The sequence below is a fragment of the Trachypithecus francoisi genome, unplaced genomic scaffold (assembly GCF_009764315.1).
Source record: "Trachypithecus francoisi isolate TF-2019V2 unplaced genomic scaffold, Tfra_2.0 Lachesis_group16, whole genome shotgun sequence".
In the NCBI taxonomy this organism is placed as follows: domain Eukaryota; kingdom Metazoa; phylum Chordata; class Mammalia; order Primates; family Cercopithecidae; genus Trachypithecus; species Trachypithecus francoisi.
Genome location: NW_022681461.1, coordinates 45142647 through 45169547, shown reverse-complemented (window position 1 = coordinate 45169547; position 26901 = coordinate 45142647). Strand labels below are relative to the sequence as shown.

The following is a 26901-nucleotide window of genomic DNA, read 5'->3' as shown; positions in this document are numbered from 1 at the left end:
GGAACTCCTGACCTTGTGATCTGCCCACCTCAGCCTCCCAAAGTGCTGGGATTACAGGCATGAGCCACTGCGCCTGGCCCCGGTATTACTTTTATAATCAGAAAAATTAGTGAGTCCTGTACTAAAAAGTTTCAATTCTAGCGTGTGCAAGAGCCCTTGAGGCAAGATAAGAAATTTGTGAAGTCAGCGACCACCTTATTCCAGGAGAGCTTTTATCTATTTAAACCAGAGAAGTACAGCTGAACTTTAGAGCTGTGTTCTATCTTAGAGTCTTTGAACTAGTATTTCCTCTGCCTACTATCTTCTAGTTTCATCAAAACCACTTCAAATATTGTTGATCAATTATTAATTTAAAAGTGGAGTTTTCCAACTTTGTTAGTATGACTGTCATGTCATATATGTGTTTAATCCCCTTTGCTAATTTAACTTTTGTGCATTAATCTAAAAACTTTGGGGAAAAATTGATTTTCTCTTATTTAGTATTTTTTAAAAAGTCCATGATATAAAATCTACGTCTAAGTCGGCAATAACAGCCTACGTTTTTCCTTACGACGAAAGAGATCATTCATTTTTTTTTTTTTCTTAATTGACCTTTTGTAGATAGGAGATGAATCCCTGGATTAGATGAAAAATCATGACAATATTCTGTGGTTTTATAAATCCAGGCCATTTGTATTTTCCTTGCCCGTTTCTCTAGATAATTAAACAGTGATGGATTAGAATTAGGCTGCAGCAGAGACTGGGGGAAAAAAATCTCCCGGCATCCCTTCCTGCAGAAGCATCCGCTACAGCAGTGAGTGTAGCTGCCACTTTAACTGACATGTCTTAAATTCTGCCCTGGAAAGCCCTGGGATGCTGTCAGCTGCCTCGGCAACTACTTTGCTTGTGCCTGAGAATTGAGAGTCTCATTGGAGACCAAGGAATAAAATAGAAATTGAGGATTTTTGTTGGCTTTAAAATTGAGGATTTTCTCTTCTTTTTGTTGGCTTAAAAAAAAAAATCTGGTAGAAGAGAGGGAAAGACATCTTCATAGTGGGACTGTATTCATTCCTCCAAAGTTACAGCTGCTCTAAATCTGTGAGTATGTTGTATTTATTTAGCAGTTCCTGGGGGTATGATTCAAATGTTCTCTTTAAATCTATGAGGTTTTAATTTAAGGAAGGCTATGTAAATTTTTTAAGCCCCAGTCAAATTTCACTGGAGCCTGCAGTTTTTGTTAGATGACATTGTCTTCATTAAGAACTTCATGTCAAGCCTGCTTGGCTTGCCCTCTAACCTTCCTCCTATCTTTTTAAAACTTCCTAAGGTGAGTGCTGAAATTGGAGAAAATAGTGTGACTTGCTGCTGCGGAGGATCTGGTCTTCCTGGGATGCCATGGCTGGTTTATTGCTGCTGCAAGGTGTGCGTCTGGGTGGCTGAGACTCCTGCTGCAGAACAATGGCAGGATGATGCTGGTTCACTTTGTATTTACTGTTTGTCTTATGTCCTCTGCTGGTTTCATTATAGGATTTTGCTTTGTTTTGTTAGGGTGATTAGAACCTTAGAGATTAGTAAAGTGGCTTGTCCTCAGAAATAGCATGTGTTGATTGTCCTAGACCCTCACCTCTGACCTTGCTGTGCTGGCTTTAGTGGTCTCTTTGTAGCAGATTACAGTAAATGTGAGCTACCAAAAAGTGACCTTTGTATGGCCACCTTTTAAAATTGTGCATCAGAATCAATGCTGGTTTTTTTTTTTTTTGTGACGCAGATCCTGAAGTCTAAACATCTGTCCTTAGTCATCATGTCCCATTTTCCCCCTTTGGAATTTCCTGGATGTTACAATTGTATCCTTGCTGAGTTAGTGAGTGAGTTTTGAGCATTCTCTAAAGACAGGTTAATTTTCGATTCTCACCATAACCCTCATATGTTCCTGATTTGTCTTTGTTCAATAAAAGTCGTATTATTTTAGTGAATGGATTCATATAATTTGGCTACTGATTTTGTTCCTTTATCTTAAAATTACATTAGCTGAAATGATTTTTAAAAGTTGATATGTTCAGAGATCAGTAGTCAAAATACTTTTAAACACCAACTGGTACCAGTCATCTTTGTAGATGCAGAATATGTTTGACTTAGGCTGACATATTATATGAGCTTTTTGGGTGCCAGTATTTTGGTTGACTTCCTGCAGGGTAAAATAAATCAAGGATTTAAAAAAAGAAATTTTCTCTACCACCCAGAGATCAAACATCTGCTGTTTTTATTTTTAAACATTTTGTCATACCTAAATGCAGCAACTTTGAATTTAATTAGGAAGGATTGCTAAAATTAGGAAATTCTGCCTTACTTAGACTTGCAAAGATCTTATATTCGTTCATTCATTCATTCATTCATTCATTCATTCATTCATTCATCCAAAAATGTTTACATCTGTTACGAAGCTCTTCCCAGGCTCTGGGGATATGATGCTGAACAAAATATTGTATCTGCCCTCATGGAGCAGATATTTTTAGCAGACGAAGAAGACATTAAAAAACTGATTACCTAATTTCATTAAAACTGTGGTAATTTTTCACCTATAGAAGTGTAAGTACTTTGTGGCCAAACATATAGGACATATAAATACTTGCAACTAATTCTGCCCCCGATATGAAGCTACAGATCCCTAGAATGCTTAAGCTGGAAAGATGTTGGAAATGAGTTAATTGGTTCAGCAAGCATGTGGTCAGTGCTATAGTAAGTGTCGAGTGCAGGTCAGTAAGTAAGAAATGGTTCTGCTTTGGAGGAGCTCAGAGTCTTAGTGGGAAAGGAAGGGAAATCGGCTATGTTAGAATGTTCTGTCATCAATTGCCTATTTTACTGGAGAAGAAACAAACTAGATTATTTTTAAAATGTCTTCTATGCCATGGTAAATCTGTTTTTGACTTTTAAAGAAATCTTCAACAGCAGCCATGTCGATTGACCTTAATGTTTGCATTTTCCAAATGAGGAAAACGAGGTGCACAAAGGCTAACTCAGTTGCCTAGGGTCACTCAGAATGCTGATTTGTAACTCCATCATGCTAAAAGTTGGCAAGTCTGTGCTCCATAAAATTGTTGGATTATGTCCCTTAGTCATAGCTTGGTTGGGGGAGCCCCCTCCTTTTTTTTTTTTCCTCTTCCTTCTACTTTTTTCTCCTAAAGCCACAGTGTACTCCTAAATATCATGCTGTCATGAAACAGGAAAATGCTTAGTTTTTTTGCCTCACGTCCAGAGGTCTTCCTAACATTTTGCACTTGCTTTCTACTTGTTAACAGCACATATACACTTGTCTTTGGTTCACTTTAGAAAGGACAGGACTGCACTTATGGGCAGATTATGCTTCAGTGGCAGGCCAGTTAAGGAACATAGAAAACATACATCCTAGAAGAGGAATGCTAATGGAAAAATCAAGGGTTTCTTGAATTTTGGGTCCAGAATGCTGTTCACCAACCTGAGCAATTCCCTATAGGGCTGGAATGTTCGGAGTTGTACACAGCACTTGTCTCCTGTAATGAGTTGGAATTCTTGCAAATTTGAAAATTGAGGGTAGGGAGTAACTTTTCAGGAGAGATATTTTAGCACATCTTGTTTTAAAGGCCATTTGTCCATTTCCTTTCTGAAAGACTGTTAGAATGTTCTTCCTTAGAATGAAGTCTTCCGTATCGAAGATGAACTTTGCCTCTCTACAGCCTCCTACCCACTGATCTTAAGATAAAACCACTCTTGTGTGTTTACAAAGTAGTCTTTCAAATATGTAAAATGTTCTCCCTAGCAGTCCCTGGTGGGTCTTTGTATATCCAAGACATGTCCTCAGTTATGTCACTTCTTCCTCCTGTGACATATTTCATGCTTCTCTCCGTTCTGATCTCTTTGCATTTGACCTGTCATAGTTTCTAGATGGTTACAACCAAAACTGGACACTATTTCTAATTTAGTCTGGTCAGCCAAAAGTGCAAATGGGTCATTTTTTTCTCATGATGCAGTAATGTTCTTCTTCTGTTAATGTTTCCTGTGCTACATATCAATAGCTGTGTAACAAATCACCACAGAGCTTAGTAGACTTAAAACAATACAATCATTTATTTGCTTATGAATCTGCTATTATGCAGGTCTCAGAGGAAATGACTCATTTCTGCCCACTTGGAATCACCTGGGGTAGCTCAGCTGGAGCTGAAGGAGCTATTGCTATGATGACTCACTTACCTGGCTGGCCAGTTAGTATTGGTTGTTAGCTGGGAATTTAGCTAGAACTGTTGGTCAGGGCTTTATTCTTCTCCATGTTGTTGCTTGAGCTTCCTCACAGCATGGCAATGTGGTTCTAAGCTTTCGTATTCCAAGTGACAAGGAGTAGCAACTGCTAGCCTTTAAGATTTGGACCCCAAACTAACACAGTGTTGTATTGGTCAAGTAGTCACAGAGACTACTTTGATTCAAGGAGTGGGGCCATAGACCTCACTTCTTGACAGAAAGGGTGACAAAGAATTTGTGGCCATTTATAATCTATCACACTTACCAAATTACTGGTCTCTGTCCTTGTGTCTATTTCGAGCTAAGTCACACACCTTAAACTTCTCAACTAAAACCCCAAGAGTTAGATTTGAATTTTTGTTAAGGTAAATCTCCTAATCTTGTACTTGGATTATTGTTATTTTGCTTGTAATAATTTTATTCTCCTTGAGTTCTTCTTAGAATTACAGTCAGCCTTTTATATTGTGGACTCCGCATCTGAGAATTCAACTGACTGTGGATGGAAAATATTTGAAAAAATAACAATACAACAATTAAAAATAATACATATAAAAACAATATAATACAACAAAACATAGCATTTACATTGTGTTAGATATTATAAGTAATCTAGAGATGATTTAAAGTATATGGGAGGATGTGCATAGGTTATATGCAAATACTATGCCATTTTATATAAAGGACTTGTACATCTGGATTTTGGTATCCTCAGGGGTCCTGGAACCAATCTCTTGTGTATACCAAGGGATGACTGTATTCTTTTCAAGATGATTTGAATGTTGACTCTGGTGACCATGATATGAACTATTCATCCTGGGGCTGTGTCATCAACATATATGGTTAGAATATTTACTGTGTCCTCACTGAAGACATGATAAACAAGTTAGACAAGACAGGCCTGTGAGTATTAGAGACCCCTCTGCAGACTAACATCAAGACATTAACCAAAATGTTATGTGACTCTGATGATTTATTTATTTGTTTATTTATTTTTGAAATGGAGTTTCGCTCTTGTTGCCCAGGCTGGAGTGCAATGGCGTGATCTTGGCTCACCGCAACCTCCACCTCCCAGGTTCAAGCGATTCTCCTGCCTCAGCCTCCCTAGTAGCTGGGATTACAGGCATGCGCCACCACACCCAGCTAATTTTGTATTTTTAGTAGACACGGGGTTTCTCCGTATTGGTCAGGCTGGTCTCGAACTCCTGACCTCAGGTGATCTTGCCCACCTTGGCCTCCCAAAGTGCTGGGATTACAGGCGTGAGCCACCGCACCTGGCCTGGTGATTTATTTCGGTAAGAAATGACTTAATGGTGCCATTCTACCCAAGTTCTCTGACTTTGCCAGAGAGTCTTAGGTGGTAGTTGCAGAAGACCAAACAACATGAGTTTCATGTGAATTTCATGCATGGTTTACTTTTCTTTTGATGTTTTATCAGTCTATAGGTGTGGAAAGTCTTTAGTGACCAAGTGGTATGAATGGATTTCTTTGGTGATCATTTTAGATTAATGGGTTATAGAATATTTTATTTCGAGTCATTATAGGTGGCTGTAATTTAGAAAGCAGGAAAGTATGAAACCAAGATTTGAATTTCTCTTGTGGTTTGGGGCTGTAGTCATTGCTTTCTTAGTTAGTAGTTGGGACAGAATTTGAGCCCTTGGATTCAGCAAACCAGGAACCAATATATAGCGTTTATTTGCCATCGCCCCTCCTTAACATTAGCTTAGGTGTTTTTGTTTTTAATTTTTAAAGTAATAGCATCCCTGTATAGCAAAACCATTTCATATGCCTGCTTGATGTCACAGGCTGAATAAATACAGCACATCAACTATGGAAACAGCCACATACTGAAGAACTAAAGAAAAACTCTAGAGTTTAATTACTTGAGTATTTATATACTCCTTCTTCAGTTTTGTTTGTTTTTCCTACTAATAGATGTTTGTGGGGAGAGCCCTTATATTTACTGAAAGCTGCTTGTTTGTGAATGAAGGTTTCTGTGATGAAATATTCATGGGTACTTTTCATGATCTACATATGTGACGTAAAATGCCAAGTAGGAAGACTGTATTTGATGCAAGGGGCTAATTGTATCAGGAAGAATGTCATTCATTCATCAAGCATTCATTGAACATCTCTGGATTAAGAAACAGATAGTTCCTGTCCTTAAGAAGCTCATAAGCAGGCCGGGCGTGGTGGCTCAAGCCTGTAATCCCAGCACTTTGGGAGGCCGAGATGGGCGGATCACGAGGTCAGGAGATCGAGACCATCCTGGCTAACATGGTGAAACCCGTCTCTACTAAAAATACAAAAAACTAGCCGGGCGAGGTGGCGGGCGCCTGTAGTCCCAGCTACTCGGGAGGCTGAGGCAGGAGAATGGTGTAAACCCGGGAGGCGGAGCTTGCAGTGAGCTGAGATCCAGCCACTGCACTCCAGCTTGGGTGGCAGAGTGAGACTCCGTCTCAAAAAAAAAAAGAAGCTCATAAGCTACTCACTGTAATTGAAAAGTAGACCAATAATTATACTATGAGTTGTAAACTCCAACTAAAGAACCCAGAGAAGAAACATACTATCTAGCCTGAGAAAATGATGTTTCGGAAGCCTTTATTTTTTTTCTTCCTCTCATGGGTCAGGAGGCGAATAAAAGGAAAACTTGTTAGAATTATCTTTAGAAAAACTTTGTTACTCTTTGTTTTAGGTGGTAATCTTTTAAAAGAAAAGGCAATGTCCGCCCCATTCAGTGTCCCACTGAAAACCTGTATATGCTCTACATCTGAAAATATCTCATTCCAATGTGGAGGGATGCAATGCAAATGGCAAATGCTGCCTCAGTGGCATCTGCCCCATGACTGCAGGAAGCATTAAGCAGAATTGCTGAATAGCAGGAATATAATGGTCTGTTTAATGGGAAGTTCTTGGCTCCCATAACTCCTCTAATAACATCAGCACCACTATACTCCTGTATAACTCCTCTGATAACATCAGCACCACTGTACTCCTGTATAACTCCTCTAATAACATCAGCACCACTATACTCCTGTATAACTCCTCTAATAACATCAGCAACTTCATTCCCTTACATTGATGTGATGTTTCAGTTTAAAAAGTGATTTTACAAAATGGAGCACATTCTTTCCTTGTGGTATCCCTGGGAGGGAGATAGGGCAGGTGTTGTTAATTGCTGCTTTGCTTTTGCAGATGGGGACACTGAGGCCCACGGAGGTGAGGGAGTGGCGCAAAGCCACACTGCCCGCCAGTGGCTGGCATACCTAGGACAGGAACACAGTGGTCTGCTGTGTGTCCCAGCATGCCTTCTCCTAAATCACGCTCCAGTCATGTGGTGAGAAAGGATAATTCATAGGTTAGGTAAGAAGTTTTCGGTCAGAAATAAGAGAACCCTCCAACAGGAAAAGGATTTTTGTTTGTTTTTAATTTAAAAAACCAGCAAAGAAAACTAGCAAAATGAAACAGGAGCTGTGCCTCTCTCTTGCCAATCCAACATTCCATTGCTGTTTGTTTTAAATAATGTGAAGGAGTGTGATTTGCTTGCCCAAGGAAAGAATTTGAAAAGATACAGGCTCTGGTTCTAAGTTTCCAACTTGGTCAGTAATTTGCTATGACTGTGGGCCAGGAAAACAGCAGCTGTTGGAGTAGTTTCTTTTGCTGAAAGAGATAGCAAGCACTACCTTCCATTTTCTTTATAAAATTTTTTTTAAATGGAAAAAAAAATGTTTTTAGAGACTCCAGCCTGGGCGACAGCCTGTGCACTGCACAGTGCTGCTCACTGCAGCTTTGAACTCCTGGGCTCAGGCTGTCCTCTTAGCCTCCCAAGTAGCTAAGACTCTAGGTGTATGCCACTACATACGTCTAATTTTTTATTTTTTTGTAGAGATGGGGTATTGCTATGTTGCCCAGGCTGGTCTGGAAGTCCTGGGCTCAAGTGATCCTCCTGTCTCAGCCTCCCAAAACCCTGGGATTACAGGTGTGAGGCACCGTACCCAGCCCGCCTTCCATTTTCTTAGTGAGTAGCGTCTTCGATGTGAAGTTAAAGCCAGGTACTACGAGTGCTCACCTGATTTTTGGTTCTTACGAAAGTGCTTTTTATCTGTAGACAGTTGTTAAATTGGTCTCCTTGCAGGGGCAATGATCAGTGGAGCCTTATATTCTGTCATCTTGTTCTGCCCCTCAATGAGTGGGGTCTGAATCATGCTTTGTATTTTATATGAAAATGTACTTTTATTTTTTTCAGCTGTTCTTCTTTGCTCTGGAACTTTCATCCCCATTGAGGATAGAAAAGCACATTAAGTAGTCAGTTAAAAATTACATCATCTATTCAAATTTCCAGCAGTCTCTTTTGGAGTGACTCAGGTTTTCTGAGAGATGTAGGAGGGGTAAATGCCTAGTCAAGTAAAAACTTAAACTATGTATCGGTCTTATATCTTCCTTCTTAAAAGGTTTCCCCTCTCTCTCCTCCTTCTAAGATGACATTGGGTGCAGGAAGAGGTGATGTAGGGATGGCTCCTGTCTGGGGACTGCTACCTGGTAGAGGGCCCCATCCTGTTGTCTCTGCATTGGCCTCTCTCCTTGCTGCCTCTGCCACCAAAGGATTTCTGGACTGTTGGTGTGCCTGTGGCCCAAGGACTTGGCATTCTCCACTGGCACTGGTTGGCCCACAGGTGGCTGAGATCCACTTGCCACTCACATTTAATCCCTGTCTCTGCCCTTTGTTACAGGATCATCATGCCAATAAGCTGTCTTTTAAAAAAACTTTTAATTTTGTGATAATTCCAAACTTACAGAAAAAGGGCAAGAGTAACACAGAGAACTTCTGAATGCCCTTAATTCAGTTTTAACATTTTGTCATATTTGTTTTATTACTCTATGTATACACATTATTATGTATTTTCTGAGTCATTTGAGAGTAGGATTTTGCTCCAGAGAAGGTGGTCTAGAAGGTGAACCAAAATCTTTCTAGTGAATGAAGCTTTCGCATTCCTTTCTTTTCTCTGCTTTCTTCCAATTCTTCTTCCTTCCTTCCTTCCTTCCTTCCTTCCTTCCTTCCTCCTTCCTTCCTTCTTTCTTTCTTTCTTTCTCTTTCTTCTTTTCTTTTTTTTTTGAGATAGGGTCTTCCTCTGTCACCCAGGTTGGAGTGTAGTGATGTGATCACAGCTTACTGCAGCCTCAATCAACCTCCCCGTCTCAAGCGGTCCTCCTGCTTCAGCTGCCCGAGTAGCTGGGACTACAGGCATGCACTACCATGCCTGGCTAATTTTTCATATTTTTTGTAGAGATGGAGTCTCCCTATGTTGCCCAGGCTGGTCTCAAACTCCTGGATTCAAGTGATCTGCCTGCCTTGGCCTCCCAAAGTGCTGGGATTACAGGCATGAGCCACCGTGCCCGGCCTACATTTCCTGTTGTTGATATTCTTAAAAGAGTATGTCTAGAACATCAGGTAGGCCAGGTGTGACTGGTCTGACTAGAGGAGAATTATGTTATCCTTCATTTGCTCCTTTATTTGTTCAGTCAACCAGCACAGTGTTATTGAAGATCATTACCTGGAAGACACTGTACTAGGTGCTGCGATACAATCTTGCCTTTATGAAGTTTGTACTCTGATTAAGAGATAGTTATATTTTTAAGTCTGAGTTAATTAGGCTGGGTGCGGTGGCTCATGCCTGTAATCCCAGCACTTCGGGAGGCCGAGGCAGGTGGATCACCTGAGGTCACGAGTTCGAGACCAGCCTGACCAATATAATGAAACCCTGTTTCTACTGAAAATACAAAAATTAGCCAGGCATGGTGGTGGTGTGTGCCTGTAATCCCAGCTACTTGGGAGGCTGAGACAGGAGAATTGCTTGAACCTGTGAGGCAGAGGTCACAGTGTGCTGAGGTCCCATTACTGCGCTCCAGCCTGAGCGACAGAACTAGACTCTGTCTCCGAAAAAAAAAAAAGAAAAAAAAAGTTAATTAAAAGAAACTTAGGAAAGATGCTATTTTCCTCATTCTAGATGCTATAGTTTTCTTAATACAACTTAAGTTGTATCAGTATTCATGTTCTGTTGTGTTCATAAATTCATTAAAATAATTAGCAACTTTTTACCGTGTTGTTAAGTCACATCTCTTTTATCCTGTTTTTATTCAGTTAGATTTTTTGGATTCAGATTCAGGAATTTATAATTTATTTTCACTCAGGTATCATCTTTGAGAGCAGGCATGCTATTATTTTGTGTGTTTTAACATCTGATACCATGCTTGGAATATGGCATTCCTAAATGTTTATGGATAAAAATTAAATTTTAGTTTACTAAATATAAGTTGTCCACTTAGAGCATTATCTTTTTAAATTATGGTCCATTCACTGCTCTCTTTCCCAGTTTCATTGTTTTGCAGAGATTTTTTTTTTTTTTTGCCTTGCATTCTCTATTTTAATCCCAGTTTCTGATACAAATGTAAAACACGTGATAAAGGGAATTACCTTTTGAGAGAAGCTGTTCAAACAGTTATGAATCCATCTGTTTGAATGAACTTGTCATTCTCCATTTTCCATATAAAGCTAAGGGACACTTGGCAAATATCACATTCACATGGCCCTCGTTTGCTGTGTTTTTCTCATCTGCCAAAGATGGGAAACAAGGCTGGTATTAGAGAACTCGTGAGAATGCCATTTCTTAGCTTCCTGTGAGGGCTGATTCCTTCAATAAGGCATGAATCATAGTTCATTTTTAGCAAAGGTAGATGCATTTTAGCAAAGGTAGATGCAAAGGACCAAATTGAGATGGTAAATGTGCATAAAGTAATAAGTTTGAAAGCAATTCAGGAATATAATAGTAGACCTATTGAAGCATGTTATCAAATGCAGGAAATAGAAAAGATAAAATTAGAAAAACCACATTCAAGAACTGACTTTTTTAAAGTAGTGAAAGCTTGGAAGACTTCTAAAAAGGTCTAAAATAACATGAGAAACACATTGAGTACTGATGTATTCTGAGTTCTTCATGTGGAGAGGGCTAAAAAGAATAAATTATACTGTTCTTGCATATTTCTTAGGAGAACTATTTTGAGTTATGTGTGATGTAAAAGGGATGATCAGAGGGTGTTTCCTTAAAATAATATTTGAATATTCCCTTCATGAATATAGACTTAAATTACTCAAAATACATGCTTAACTTTTTTCATGATTGTTAAAATAGTGCATTATCATTTTTGGAAAAAAAAAAACATAGAAAACTACAAAGAATCTAGAGATTACCCACACCCTACAGATAATACTAAGGGTTACAGTTTTGATTGAGGAAGGCTTTGTAAGAAGTCTAAGCATAGATTATTTGGGGAGAAGATTATCTAGTTTATCAATTCGCCAGTTTCTCGTTTAATAGAACAGTTATATCCTTGTTGGTGCTTGCCCTTTGGCCTTTTTCAGCTGTTTAGTTTTTCCTTCTTAAGGAACAGGGCCAGAGTGGAGAGAAAAAGTTGAAAGTATATTCCTTTGATTCTGAAAGCACTGGTGACAGGCCTGGCAAAATGGGATTGGAGTTGGCAATAAAATGATACTTGGGGAGTATCTTTTTATTTTTGGGCTCTTCTTGCTTTCTCATTGTCAGCAGCAGTACCTCCTCTTTCCTCTGATCATTGGCCATGAGAACAGCTCTTTGAGGAATCATCCTTGTGTAGAATTTGGTCCGGCAAGCAGTTTTTTTTAGTAAGAAAGACAGATGTTTTTTATGTAGCCAATAATATTAAGCAATAGATTTCCAGTGGTGTGTCAGAGTCCTGCATTTCATAATTCTAGTGGATACCATTTTTTATTTTTAAGGTTTTAGATTTGAAGGTGGGGATTGAGCTTCTTGTGTACTCACCACCCAAATATTGAACATTATATCTAAAAGGTAATTTTTCAGCCTTCACCTCCATCCTCCCTCCCCTCTTTTGGAGTGCCAAGTGTCTGTTATTTCCATCTTTATTTGCATGTGTACCTATTGTTTAGCTTTCAGAAGTGAGAACCGGTGGTATTTGATTTTCTGCTTCTGACTTAGTTTATCTAGGATAATGGCTTCTAGCGCCATTCAGGTTGCTGCAAAGATTATGTCATTCCTTTTTGTGGCTACATAGTATTCTATTGTGTACATATTCCGCATTTTCTTTATCCATTCAACCATTGATGGACACCTAGGTTGGTTCCATGGCTTTGCTGTTGTGAATAGTGCTGTGATAAATGTATGAGTGCAGGTGTCTTTTTTATATAAAGATTTCTTTTCCTTTGGGTAGATACCACGTAGTGGGATTGCTATCTCGAATGGCAGCGCTATCTATTGAGATGATCATATGGTTTTTGTTTTTAGTTTATTGATTTGCGTATGTTGAACCATCCTTGCATACCTGGAATAAAGCTTACTTGATTTTGATGAATTATATTTTTGATGTATGTTGGATTCAGTTTGCTAGTATTTTGTGGAGGATTTTTGCATCTGTGTTCATCAGGGATATTGGTTGGTAGTTTTCTGTTTTTGTTGTGTCATCTGATTTTAGTATCAGGGTGATTCTGGATTCATAGAAGGTGTTATGGAGTGACTACACCTCATCACATTTTTTGTAATAGTTTCAGTAAGATTGGTAGTAGCTTGTCTTTATATGCCTGGTAAAATTTGGCTGTGAATGCATCTGGTCCTGAGCTGCTTTTTTTTTTTCCCCCAGTAGATTTTTTATTACTGGTTTAATTTCATTACTTATTATTGGTCTGCTTGGGATTTCTTTTTCTTTCTGTTTCAATCTTGGGAGTTTGTATGTTTTCAGGAATTTATCCATTTCCTCTAGGTTTTCTAGTTTGTGTGCGTGAAGGAGTTCATAGGAATCTCTTAAGATTATTTGTATTTCTGTGGTATTGGTTGTACTATCACCTTTATCATTTCTGATTATGCTTATTTGAATCTTCTCTTTCATTTTCTTGGTTAGTCTAGCTAATGGTCTGCCAATTGGTTTATCCTTTTGAAGAGCCGACTTTTCAGTTCGTTGATTCTTTTCTTTTTTGAGATGGAGTCTTGCTTTGTTGCCCAGGCTAGAATACAGTGGCATGATCTTGGCTCACTGCAACCTCTGCCTCTTGGGTTCAAGTAATTCTTCTGCCTCAGCCTCCCAAGTACCTGGGACTACAGGCATGCACCACCATGCCCCACTGATTTTTGTATTTTTAGTGGAGATGGCGTTTCATCATGTTGGCCAGGCTGGCCTCAAACTCCTAACATCAGGTGATCCACCCGCTTGGGCCTCCCAAAGTGCTGGGATTATAGGCAGGAGCCACTGTGCCCGGCCAGTTTGTTGATTTCTTGCCTTTATTTTTTTTTTGGTCTTAATCTCATTTAGTTTTGCTCTGATCTTTGTTAGTTCTTTTCTTCTGCTAGCTTTGGGTTGGTTTGTTCTTGTTTTTCTAGTTCCTTGAGTTGTGATGTTAGGTTATTAATTTGAGGTCTTTCTGTCTTTTTGATGTAGGCGTTTAATGCTATAAACTTTCCTCTTACCACTGCTTTTGCTGTGTACCAGAGGTTTTAGTATGTTGTGTCTTTGTTTTCATTCATTTAAAAGAATTTTTTTATTTCTGCCTTAATTTTATTGTTTACCCAAGAGTTGCTCAGGAGCAAGTTGTTTAGGTTCCATGTACTTGTATAGTTTTGAGAGTTCTTCTTGGAATTGATTTCTAATTTCATCCCACTCTGATATGAGAAGATACTCGATATGATTTTTATTTATTTGATTTTATTGAGACTTGCTTTATGACTGAGTATATGGTTGATTCTGGAGAATGTTCCACGCACAAATGAAAAGAGTGTTTATTCTGTGGTTGTTTGGTAGAATGTTCTATAAACGTCTCTTAGGTCTGTTTGGTCTGTAACCCAGTATAAGTCCCGAGTTTCTTTGTTGATTTTTTGCCTCGATGATCTGTCTAGTGATGTCAGTGGAGGTGTTGAAGTCCCTTACTGTAACTGTGTTGATATCAGTCTATTCTCTTAGGTCTAGTAGGATTTGTTTGATAAATCTGGGTGCCCCAGTATTGGTTGCATGTATATTTAGAATAGTTAAATCTTCTTGTTATATTGAATCCTTTATCATTATATATAAAATGTCCTTGTCTTTTTTTACTGTTAGTTGGTTTGAAGTCTGTTTTACTTGATATGAGAATAGTGACTCCTGCTCACTTTTGTTTTCCATTCTCATTTTATGTCTTTTTTCTCCCTTTTACTTTGAGTCTAAAGGTATCTTTAGCCAGTAGGTGGGTCACTTGTAGGCAGCAGATGGTTGGGTCTTGTATTTTTTTTTTTTTTAAAACCTAGTTTGCTACTCTGTATCTTTTAAGTGGGGCATTTAGGTCATTTACATTTAGGTTAGTATTGATATGTGAGGTTTTATTCCTGTCATAGTGTTGTTAGCTAGTTGTTTTGGAGTTTCAATTGTGTAATTGTTTTATAAGATCTGTGAGCTTTGCACTTATGTGTTCTTTTATGATGGTGAGTATTGTCCTTTCATTTCCATGTTTAGAATTCTCTTCAGCATTTCTTGTAGGATAGGTCTTGTGGTGACAGATGCCCTTAGTATTTGCTTGTCTAGAAAATATTTTGTTTCTTCTTCATTGATGAAGCTTCGTTTGGCAGGATGTGAAATTCTTGGCTGGCATTTTTTTTTTCTTTAAGGATGCTAAAAATAGACCCCAATCTCTTCTGGTTTGTAGGGTTTCTGCTGAGAAGTTTGCTCTTAGTCAGATGGGTTTTCCTTTGTAGGTGATTTGACCCTTCTCTCTAGTTGCCTTTAACATTTTTTCTTTAGTGTTGACCTTGGATAGTCTGATGACTATATGCCTTAGTGAAGTTCATCTTGCATAGTATCTTGCAGGTGTTCTCTGAATGTCTTGTATCTGGATGTTCACCTCTCTAGAAAGATTAGGGAGTTTCCTGAATTATTTCCCCAAATATATTTTTCAGGTTGCTTACTTTTTCTTCTTCCTTCTCAGGAATTCCTATAAGCCATAGGTTTGGTTGCTTTACACAATCCTGTATGTCTGAAATGCTTTGTTCATTTTCAAAAATTCTTTTTTCTTTATTTTTGTTTGGGTTAATTTGAAAGGTTGGTCTTCAAGCTATTTTTAAGAAAATTATTAGTTGGTGATATGAATTGGAGGTCTTTAAGCTCTGAAATTCTTTCTTCTGCCTATGCAGTCTATTGTTAAGACTTTCAATGGTATTTTGAAATTTCTTAAGTGAATTTTTCATTTCCAGAAGTTCTCGGGTTTTTTGTTGTTTTGTTTTGTTTTGTTTTTGTTTTTTAAAGGATATTAGTCTCTTCCTTCATTTCTTGGATTACTTTCACGGTTTCATTGTGTTGATTTTTCAACCTTCTGTTGGATCTCTTTGAGTTTACTTGCAGCCCATACTCTGAATTATTTATCTGCCATTTCTGAGTTTTTATTTGGTTAGGGTCTGTTTCTAGAGAGCTAGTGTGACCCTTTGGTGATGTCACAACATTTAGATTTTTCATGGTGCCAGAATTTTTATGTTGGTTCCTTCTCATCTAGAGAGGCTACTAGTTTTTGTTTTTGAATTTATTTTCATTTAGATAGACTTTCCCTCCATACCCCCCGCCCCATTTCCACCTCTTCTAAGTGTGTAACTATAGAGTAAGTATGTTGGATAGGGTCTTTTGGGTTCGCTTCTATAGCCCTGCGCAATTCTGTCCGCAGATTTTATATTGGACTGTGCAGTTTGACTTGGAAGCCAGTATGTGGCACTTATGGGTAAGAGCCAGTTGCCGCACAAGCAGATGGGTATGTACTTGACTTTTATTTACTGTGACATGCCCTCTGTGTTTCAGGTGATGAGTTGGACAGAGGAGTGCCTGGTGCCTTGAGGTTCCTGTTCAGGTTTGGGAGGGGGGACATAGCTGGGCAGAACTAGATTCCCTAGCTTGCCCATGAGTATCCCAGTGATGAGCTCAAGCACCAACCCTGGTAGGGGTGACTAGGGGGAGCTCCTGGTGAGATGTGCCACGGTCTCTGCAGGAGTTGAGAGGGCTGCACTGGCTTGGTGGATACCATTTCGACTCTAGATTACAAACATGGTGGCTTCCAGAGCATATCAGTTGGCCTATCTACACGCATTCCTTTTCTCCCCTAAGGGGAGATTTTAATGTTGATGGAAAAGCTTGAAGGACATATTTTTATTCATTTTTGAAATTTTATTTTATTTTAAAATATGGGTTAGCTTTTATCTCATTGTGCAGGAACATAGCATGTTGTGTTGGATTTATTGGGGAAGTTAAATTTGAATTGGCTCTGCTATCTATGATTTGATTGAGAGAAAAAGTATAAACAAAGATAGCTGTAAGCTTTACACTCGCAAATAGTTTACCTAGTGATTAAAATTAGAGCAGTATTCAAGGGAAAATAAAAAGATAAATAACTCAATTAAAAATGGGAAAATAATCTAACAGACATTACTCCAAAGAAGATATACAATTGGCCATTAAGTGCCTAAAAAGATTCTTAACATTATTAGTCGATAAGCAAATGCACACCAAAAACTACAATGAGATACCACCGTACCTCATGGACAAAAACAAATACTGGCCAAACTGTTGAGAAATTGGGGCTCTAGTACATTATTGGTGGGAATATAAAATCACATAGCCGGCCAGGCATGGTGGCTCATGCTGTAATCCAAACACTCTGGGAAGCTGGGGTGGACGGATTGCTTGAGCCTAGGAGTTCAAGGCCAGCCTGGGCAAGATGGCAAGGCACCATTTCTACAAAAACATAAAAAAATAAAAAAAATAATAAAAAAAAGATCAGAAAAATCACACAACCACTTTGGAAAACAGTCTGGTAGTTCTTCAAAATGTCAAACATAGAGTTACCACATAATGTAGCAATTCCACATACCATATATTTAGCATTCCATAGCGATGCTAGATATATAATTAAGAGAAATGAAAATACATGTCCACACGATAACTTGTTTTTTTTTTTTTTCCTAAGATGGAGTCTCACTCTGTCACCCAGGCTGGAGTGCAGTGGCACGATTTCAGCTCACTGCAACCTCTGTCTCCCAGGTTCAAGCAATTCTCCTGCTTCAACCTCCTGAGTAGCTGGGATTACAGGTGCGCACCACCATGCCCGGCTAATTTTTGTATTTTTAGTAGAGATGGAGTTTTGCCATGTTGGCCAGGCAGGTCTTGAACTCCTGACCTCAAGTGATCTGCCCGCCTCGGCCTCCCAAAGTCCTGCCGGGATTACAGGAGTGAGCCACCGTGCCTGGCCAAGAACTTGTACATGAATGTTCATAACAGCATTATTCGTAATGGCTGCAAAAATGCAAATAATTAATATATTATCAACAAATGATTAACAAAATGTGATATATCTATGCAGTGGGATAATATTAGGCAATAAAAAGGAGTGAAATACTGTTACATGCTACCACATGAATGAATCTTGAAAACATGCTAACTGAAAAAGCCAAGCATAAAGACCACACGTTTTATGATTCCATTGATATGAAATGTCCAGAATAGGCAAATCTGTAGACAGAGAAAGTAGATTAGTGGTTGTTTAGGACTAGAGGAGGTGGAGTGGAGAATGAGGAGTGACTGCTGATAGATGGATACATTTGGGTGACAAAATGTTATAAAATTAGATTGTGGTGATAGTCTGTGAATATACTAAAAACCATTGATTATAAACATTAATTGGGTGAATTCTATGGTCTGTGAATTATGTCTCAATAAAGCTGTTTAAAAACTTAAAGTTAGAGCTGTTAAAACAAGACAGAATAAGGGCATATAGTCCAATGTACTAATTAGGTGTAATTGAAGTTCAGTGTGTTACTTTTCGCAGCCTCCAGTATAAAGATTTAGCATGGCTCTTTTGCAAGGGTACATGCATATCAGTACAGTGTTCAGATATTAAAAGCCTTTATGAAGGAAATAAGAGAAGACCTGAATAAATATATAAAGATGTGAAGATGCAATATTATAAAGACAACAATTCTCTGTAGATTTCCTAATAATGTAATGAATTCCCAGTCAAAACTCCAGCAGGACTTGCTTGTAATGTTATAATGACTAACTCTGAAATTCATAAACAAGAATGTAGGTGTAATAATAGCAATCTGACAAAAAGAATATTTAATAAAGTAGAGAACTCGCTCCAATTGGCTTACAGGTCTCAGAAAGCCATGATAATAAAAATGGTGTGACTAGGGCAGAGAGAGGCAAATATGCGATGGAACAAAAGAATGCCCAAAAACAGACCTGCGCACATATGGAAAATTGCTGTGTGTAAGAGACAGCAGAATAATCCAGTATGTCAAAGTATCATAATTATGGAATCAACACATGTCAATGAGGAAATCAAGCAAGATGGTAAAACTGGTAACAGCATTTGGAGAACTGAGGAAAGAATAAGTGTTGAAATAAGGTTTGTTATGCACTAAACTGGTTAACCTCCAGCAAAGTAATAAAACCATAATCTTACCACACAGAAATTATTTACATACCTACCAGATTAAAAAATCTACACGTTAACATAATTTTACAGAGTGTAGGTTTTAATAGTAAATAGGAAGCCAAACAAGATATATACCTCCTAGGGAATTAAATGTTCCTTGGGTGGGCCTGTTGGACGGTGCTCCAAGATGACCTTGAGAGGACATGCAGTCTTCCTTTTGCCTAGTTTCCAAGCTGTTATAACAAGTAGATGAGTTATTTCTTGCTTATCCATGCAGGAAAGAATTAAATGTAGCTCAGACTGTACACAAAATGGATTCTAGATTATACTTGGGTGTTTGCAGTATTATTTTCTCTACTTTATGTATTTGAAGCATTTCTTATTAACAAAATGAGAAAATGCTTTCTTAAAACACTAGACAGTACTTTCAATAAATGAGTTAGGTCTATATCTTAAAAAATCCAGTTTAATAAAAAATTAGTTTGTGGCATGATATGCTTATTGTGATATTAACATAAATCTAGAAATACTATAGAATTTCGGTGACTTCATGTACATGTGTATACAAACATAAAGGACTAGAAGAATCTAAACCTTTATGCCTTAGAAAAGAGGAATAAAATGTAACATTATTTTATTAATAATTATTATATTCTGGTAAATTCAAATCTGTTGTGTCAGGTAAAGATACAATAATTTTAGCTTTTGTTAACAGATTAATTTAGGCACAGTAATATTTTAGCTAGTTGGTTTGAGCACTGAGTGATTCCTGAATTGAATATCATTAGAACACAAGCAGTTCAGTGTCTTCCTAAGGAGTGGGAGGGGGAAACTTATGAAGTATTTAAAGAAGCAAGACAAATAAAATATTTGACTGGGACAAGTGGGAAGTGCCTAGTTAGAGGTGAGTTGGCGGTTTCTGATTGGCTAAGCTTAAGTTTCGTTTTGAGTGTTTACATTGAGTTGAGTTTCCATTTGCTTGTATAGGAACCATCTTTGCTGAATGGCCTTCCAATTCATTATTACTATTTTTATTTTTTGAGATAGAGTTTCACTCTTGTCACCCAGGCTGGAGTGCAGTGGCGCAATCTTGGCTCACTGCAACCTCTGCCTCTCAGGTTCAAGTGATTCTCCTGTCTCAGCCTCCCGAGTAGCTGGGATTACAGGCACCCGCCACCATGCCTGGCTAATTTTTGTATTTTTATTAGAGATAGGGTTTCACCATGTTGGCCAGGCTGTTCTCAAACTCCTGACCTCAAGTAATCTGCCTGTCTCAGCCTCCCAAAGTGCTGGGATTATAGGCGTGGGCCACCGTTCCCAGTCTCAATTATTTTAGCACTTTGAAACATATAATATTTACCTGGCACAACAAATTTATGTTCCTATCTAGTGTGTTATGGCATGTCAAATCATTGGGGTAAAAGATGTGGTTTATTTAAAAACAATCTTGGGAAACGTGGCAAAAGATTAGGGAAAAAAATTAAACAGCACTATCTTGTACCATCTATTTAAATTATAAACGAATAAACAAATTACATATTGAAAAGTAAAACACAGGTAAAAGTATGTTATATAATCTTTGTAGAGGGAAGGTTTTTCTAAGTATGCCCTCAAAATCAGAGATGTTAAAGAAAAGAGTGATAGTTATGACTAAGCAAAAATTTCAATATTGGGGAGACTTTTATTAAAGCTAAAGGCAAATGTGAAAAGGGGATATTTTTACAGTACATTTCAAAGACTGTGTGTTTCTAGCCCTTGAAAATGAATCTGTAAGTGAACAAATGGGCAAACACTCTTGCCAAATGGGTAGATAGCCTTTTCAGTCAGTCACTTCCTCTTTCCCTGCTTGTAAACGGAGCTGATGGTCACTGCCCAGAGTCTTATTTATGGAAGGGGTACCTGTATTCTCATAATAACAAGTTTTTGTGATGGAAATAACTTGTCTTCTAGTGACATTTCCCCTTACCTGTGGAGTTTTCTTCCCTCCCACCACCCACACCTAACCAGCCTTGTAAGAACAATTTCAATCTTCCCCTACATGATGTGTAAAATTTAGGGAACTTGATATGTCCAAGATAAAAATGAATGTCTAGTCTAAAATACTAGAGTGCATTGGAAAGTCTGAACTTCCAAATGGGGGGTGGGGGGAACTCCACTTAATTGAGGGCACTGTACTTATTTATTTATTTATTTATTTATTTTTGAGATGGTGTTTCACTCTTGTTGCCCAGGCTGGAGTGCAACGGTACGATCTTGGCTCACCGCAACCTCCGCCTCCTGGGTTCAAGCGATTCTCCTGCCTCAGCCTCCCCAGTAGCTGAGATTACAGGCATGCGCCACCAGACCTGGCTAATTTTTGTATGTTTAGTAGAAACAGAGTTTCACCATGTTGGTCAGGCTGGTCTTGAACTCCTGACCTCAGGTGATCCACCCGCCTTGGCCTCCCAAAATGCTGAGATTACAAGCGTGAGCCATTGCACCCATTGTACATCTTAGAATTAAAAACAAAACAAAACAGAACACACACACACACACAACTTCTCTTTTTTTAATGACTCTGCCTTTTTTTTTTTAATGACTCTGGCTCTTCTCTGTGAGATGTGTACTGTTAAGGTGAGTGGAACTGGAAGGAGATTGGCAATTCTATTGTAATACAGGGCAGGACTTAAATTCTTTCTGGAAGTTTCCTTCTCTGAGTGGACCTGCCCCCATGGTGTGTCTGTGAGATATCTTTGGGTCAATAAACTGGCCTAAGATTCTGCAAGGCAGATTGGTCTTCACCTTCTTTATGTTAGCTTTCTGTGGTGTGTATTTAATGGGAAATTAGATAGTTGATTAAAAATAAAGTACCTTACAAAATAAGCACCCTTGCCTTCGGGAATGTATTTTTAGGAAATAATTAGACAAGTGAGTAAAGGGGCTTATTACAGTAGTTTGTAATGCCAAAACTTTGGGAGTAACCTACATGCCTGAAAATGAGGTACAGGTAACAAATTATCATATTTCCAGTCAGCAGAATGTTGCAGATGCTATGATAAAGCAACTCTGGATTTATTGAGAAGAAAAAATTCAGAATAATTCCTGTATGTAATCCATGATAACTGTATATGATAGCCCATTATAATACATAGCTTTAATAAAGTTTTATTAAAATATATATAGATTTACTTGGGAGAAAAACCTGGAAGGATATATACAAGATACAATCCTATCTTTGGGTGGAGAGCTGTGGAGTAATTTCAGTTAACTTATTTTTTGTGTACTAGAATGAAAAAATAAGGTTATTAGGGCTGTATTTCAGGAATGTTTGACACATACAGTAGATTTTTCTTACTTGATTTTTAAAATTGATAAATGTATAAAAATAATTGGAAAGCTTGTGTTGTGTAATTGCACTGATGTAGATTTTTCTCACAGGACAAGGAAATAAAAAACCTCACTCTGCCTTTTTAATTAACAGATCTTCTCACTCAGATATGGCAACAAGCAGCCTTCACTTTGCATCATGTGATACACAACAGGCACCCAGACAGCGCGGAGCATCTACTGTGAACAGGTCAGGAAGGGTTGTGGGCATTCCTGGGGGAGGAGAGGGGAACAGTCCAACCCTTGAAGGAGTAGAATACTGATATTTGCATAGTGCATTGTGTTTGACAAACCAGTGAGGTCAGGAGAGGCCTAGGCAAGTAGAGTGCCCATTTTATAAATCAGGGAAGGAGACACGGTGGCTGCTCAGGGACTCAGTGAATAGGTGGCACTGTTACATGAAAGCAAAATGAAATTCAACTTTGGGGCACAACTCCCTTTCCAGTCTTTTTTGTCTTTAAATATTTTTGGCAGTTATTTTTGTTATAAAATAGTAAATCACACTGCCAAACATTGGGGAAAATGGAGGAAAGGACAAACATCAACCATAATGATGACCACTTGAACACAGAATTTTGGTGTATTTCCTTCCAGTCTTTTTCCTAGGCATGTGCTTCTTGATACAGTTGTAACCATAATAGACTTTTTCATCAAATATTATATTATGATTATTTCTTTCTTACATTTTTTGCATAATCTTGGTTTAAAAATACATTTTAAGAAGTGTTCATTGTAGAAAATTCAGAGCTATAGAAAGCACAAAGAGAATGAAATATGTATTACTATAATCCTAATTATTTTTGTGTGCATTCTTTTTCTCTTCATATGTAGAGATATTAAATTTTTTTCTTTTCTTTTTTTTTTTTTTTTGAGACGGAGTCTCGCTCTGTTGCCCGGGCTGGAGTGCAGTGGCCGGATCTCAGCTCACTGCAAGCTCCGCCTCCCGGGTTTACGCCATTCTCCTGCCTCAGCCTCCTGAGTAGCTGGGACTACAGGCGCCCGCCACCTCGCCCGGCTAGTTTTTTGTATTTTTTAGTAGAGATGGGGTTTCACCGTGTTAGCCAGGATGGTCTCGATCTCCTGACCTTGTGATCCGCCCGTCTCGGCCTCCCAAAGTGCTGGGATTACAGGCTTGAGCCACCGCGCCCGGCCTAAATTTTTTTCTTAATTGGGATCATATTATACTGTTCGGTAATCTACTTTTTAAAACTTAATATATCACGATATTTTCCTCTTCCATTAGATATTTTTCTGTGATATCATACTTGATTAATTTTTGTTCCTTTCCAGATCATTTAGAATTAACAGATTCTCTCTTTGAACATGAAGGTTGTTTTTTGTGAGTTATTAAGGCAGCTCTGTTAAAGCTGTTTTAGTACATGAGAAAGCACTTTTCATCCATCCTTAGAGGTTTATTAAACTTTTAAGATTATACAGCAGATCCTTAGCAGTTTGGATTTTGCATTTGAAATTTCAGCTCTGCATGTGTTCTTTATACTCACGGATTTCGTAGTTTGTCTTAGGATTCTACTCACGCAATATACAGGAGAGGCTACAGAATGGAGATGAAGTTGAAAATAACTTCTAAGTATCTTAAGGCATTTGTTTTCCATATCCTTTTTTACTGTGTATGTCCCTGCTCATGGAATTTTGTGTTTTCTTCTAAAAGAAGTGCTCTTCCTTCATAGTTATCCTCTAACTCATCCGATAGTTTCCTAAGTAACGACTTTATAATGCTGAGTTTGAAAGCTGTAATAAAATAAAAATTACTGAAAGCGATAATAAATAAGGGCATGATATGCATAGTCAGCAACAAGCTGCATCTGTAGACTGGAAGTCTTTAGCATGCACGTAGTTGTTGAAGTGATAAACCACACCTGTATTTCCCAGAGAGCCATAACAAAAGAGGAGAATGGAGGAAGGAACTTTCGGGAACACAGAACATTGAAGGATGGCTGAGACAATGACAGTTCAAACAAGAGCTACATAGATGTGTGAGAGAGGAAGACTCTATGAGTTGGTGGCCACAGGACAGGCAAGGGACTTGGGGGAGGGGTGAGTTCTGGAATGCAGTCAGCAGAGCCAGGTGTGGCAAAGAGGTCTTCATGGATACGGGTGAAAAAGTATCCTTTGCATTTCATAGTTAGGTCATTGGAGACCTTTAGCTCGTAAGGTTTCAGGGAAGTTGAGGCAGGAGTCAGGCTGCATGGCTAAAGGTCAATGGGAGGTGGGGAAGTAGGGAGAGTGAGCATCAGTTCTTTTTTGAAGCTCTTGCCTATGAAAAGAAGGAGTGGGAGAAGGGTGCGTTAGGAGAGAAAGCAAGATTGAGGGAGTTACCTTTCTTGCTGGTTTTACTTTAAATAGAAATGAATGAGGTTTGTGTATATTTCTGAGTTGGGAAGGAGTCAGAGAGGAAGAAGTTAAAGCTACATAAAAGGAAGTGGAGGTGAAATATAAGAAATAATTGAGAAGTGTTTTCATGATAGCACAGGGTGGGCTTCCCTAATCCAAAGATCCAAAATACTCCAGTGAACTTTTTTTTTTTTGAGTGTCATGTGGGTCCTGAAAAAGTTTCAGATTTTGGAGCATTTCAGTTTTGGATTTTCACATTAGGAATGCTCAACCTGTATTCACATTTGCAGTTTTCATAGTCTTTTTCTTTTTAAAAACTAAATAATAGACATTCTCACTCTGCCTTTTAATTAATAGGTCTTCTAATGCATGTGTCAAAGCAAGCCCTTATAAATGTAATGTGGAGCAGCCTAAAAGGACACTTGCAAAGTGGAGGAAGCTTGGATGTGGACAAGAAATGTGGCTTTTATGGAGTTAGTCTGAACAGAAAATGATAATGCCATACCTCATATGTTACTCCTTCTGGTACTCCTCACTCCACAAATAGCTATTTGCTTCTTAACACAAAGTTGTGAGACAGCCAAGGAGGGAGTTTGAGTCACCATTTAACATGTGAGACACCCTGGGTGTCAAGTGACATAGCCAAGTGCCACGGCCAGGCAGTGGTGGCATTACATCTTGATGCTCCACCTTCTCATTTCTGGGCCGGTGCACGTTTAAGAACCTCATTTGCCTCCTTGCTTATAATCCCTTTCACTTGTTTAGTCTTACAAAGTGTTTTGACAACCATGGTTTCTTTTGATTCTCCCTCCAACCTTGAAAGAGCCAAGAGAGAATCTTCCCACAAATGGATCCTCATATCCAGAGAAGTACATGATCAGCTAAAGTGCCTTGTCACTCTGAAATTCTTGGAGTTAGAATTTCCTGCCAGTGTGCTTTCAGGTCACCAAAGTGACAAACTTTAAGATATTTGACAGTTTTGTGTTCATCACTTCAAATCTGTTTAGAAACTAGTTGTTGAAACAACTGTGTTAAAGTCACTCTGGAAAAGTGAGGAAAGACTCGGCACACTGGCCAGAGCTTTGTCATCACTTTACTTTCTCCTCTTACCACATCTCTTCGTTGGAGGTGGGAGACATATTGTTGGCTCATCAAATATGTATTTTTCCATAGGAAACAGGCTGAACACAAGGTTGCTCAATTTACAGTCTCTAAGTTAAAGTGTGTCTTTTTGATTTACTTGAGAAAGTCATAAAAACAGAACACAGGGGTCTAGGGCCTCAGAATTAAAGGAACGGAGAGAAAACCTTTCATAGACTTCTTTATACTTTACTTACCAAGCCTAGATATGTCAGCCCAGTGTGGGTACAGAGTGTTGGTAGCTTTAGTTACCAAATCAAGGTTGGCATTGGGATATCCCAGAATTACATAGGGAGTTCTGGCTGCTCAGGAGACTGAGTTCCAGAGACTGGTTTAGTGGGATGAGGTGTCCACATGGCTCAATCATGAAGGTTATGGCAGAATGTTGGCCAAGGGCTTGTAAGAGAAGAGGGTGACTCTCCCTTGGATTGGTTAGTAAAGAATTCAGGGTAGAGGGAGTTGTTTAATGAGTATGGAGTTTCAGTTTTGCAAGATGAAAAAGTTATAAAGATTGAAGTGATGAACCACACCTGTTTGGTTCACACAGTATGAATATACTTAACACCACTGAGCTGTGTGCTTTAAAATGGTTAAGATAATTAATTTTATGCTATATATATTTTACCACTATTAAAAAAAAAATGCAGGAGAGATTGCCCAGCTGTTATCACATAGAGTTAAGTCTAGCTTTTACCGCTTTTGTGTTAGAAGAGTGCCAGGTGTATTTTCCATGCCATTACCACATCTGTACCATTCCCTCTCAGAACAATCCCTCTTAGTTTAACAACTACAACAACAAAAACCCTTGACTGAGCTGGGGAAAGCCGAGGCACGTTTTTGGGAATACATCCCACCTTCTCACTGTACTTATGTTACCCTGTCTTGCTTCTTCTTAATTCATTTAGCCTTCGCCTAATGATCTGGCTTAGTTGTTTAACCAGAGTAGTCACCAGTGTTTGCCGAGAAGTCGTTTCAAAATAAGTTATTTTTGTTAGAGACATATTGGGCAATGTAAAAGTATTACCATATATAACAATGCAATACTGAAAAGCAGCTTATTATAATTGTGCTTATTAACAAAAAAAAATCAGGATAGGAAGGAGGGGCATTAAGGTATAATAATTTAAATGAATTTATATATCATGTTTTGGTTATATAGACTAAGTACTTTTTTAAAAAAACGAACAAAACCTAACTCTTTCTGTTAATTAACAGATCTACTAAAGTAGACATAACTTGAAGCACTGTGGCACCACAGGGGTGGCTCTGGGTCAGAACTCTGCTATTCTGGGGCCTAGACGCAGAGACCCTTGGCA

General features: G+C 38.5%; 1 protein-coding gene across 4 annotated transcripts in view; it reads left to right on the top strand.

The window, feature by feature from the left end:
- TTC39B (tetratricopeptide repeat domain 39B) overlaps nt 1-26901 on the top strand; it is a 150122-nt gene that overhangs the window by 57835 nt on the left and 65386 nt on the right. For 3 of the 4 annotated variants that reach the window (XM_033237394.1, XM_033237396.1, XM_033237395.1), the window contains one exon: nt 22188-22283. In XM_033237394.1, coding sequence (XP_033093285.1) covers nt 22188-22283 — 96 coding nt within the window. Of the gene's footprint in view, nt 1-792; nt 1078-22187; nt 22284-26901 lie in introns of those variants that run through there. The other variant, XM_033237397.1, reaches the window with a different exon arrangement.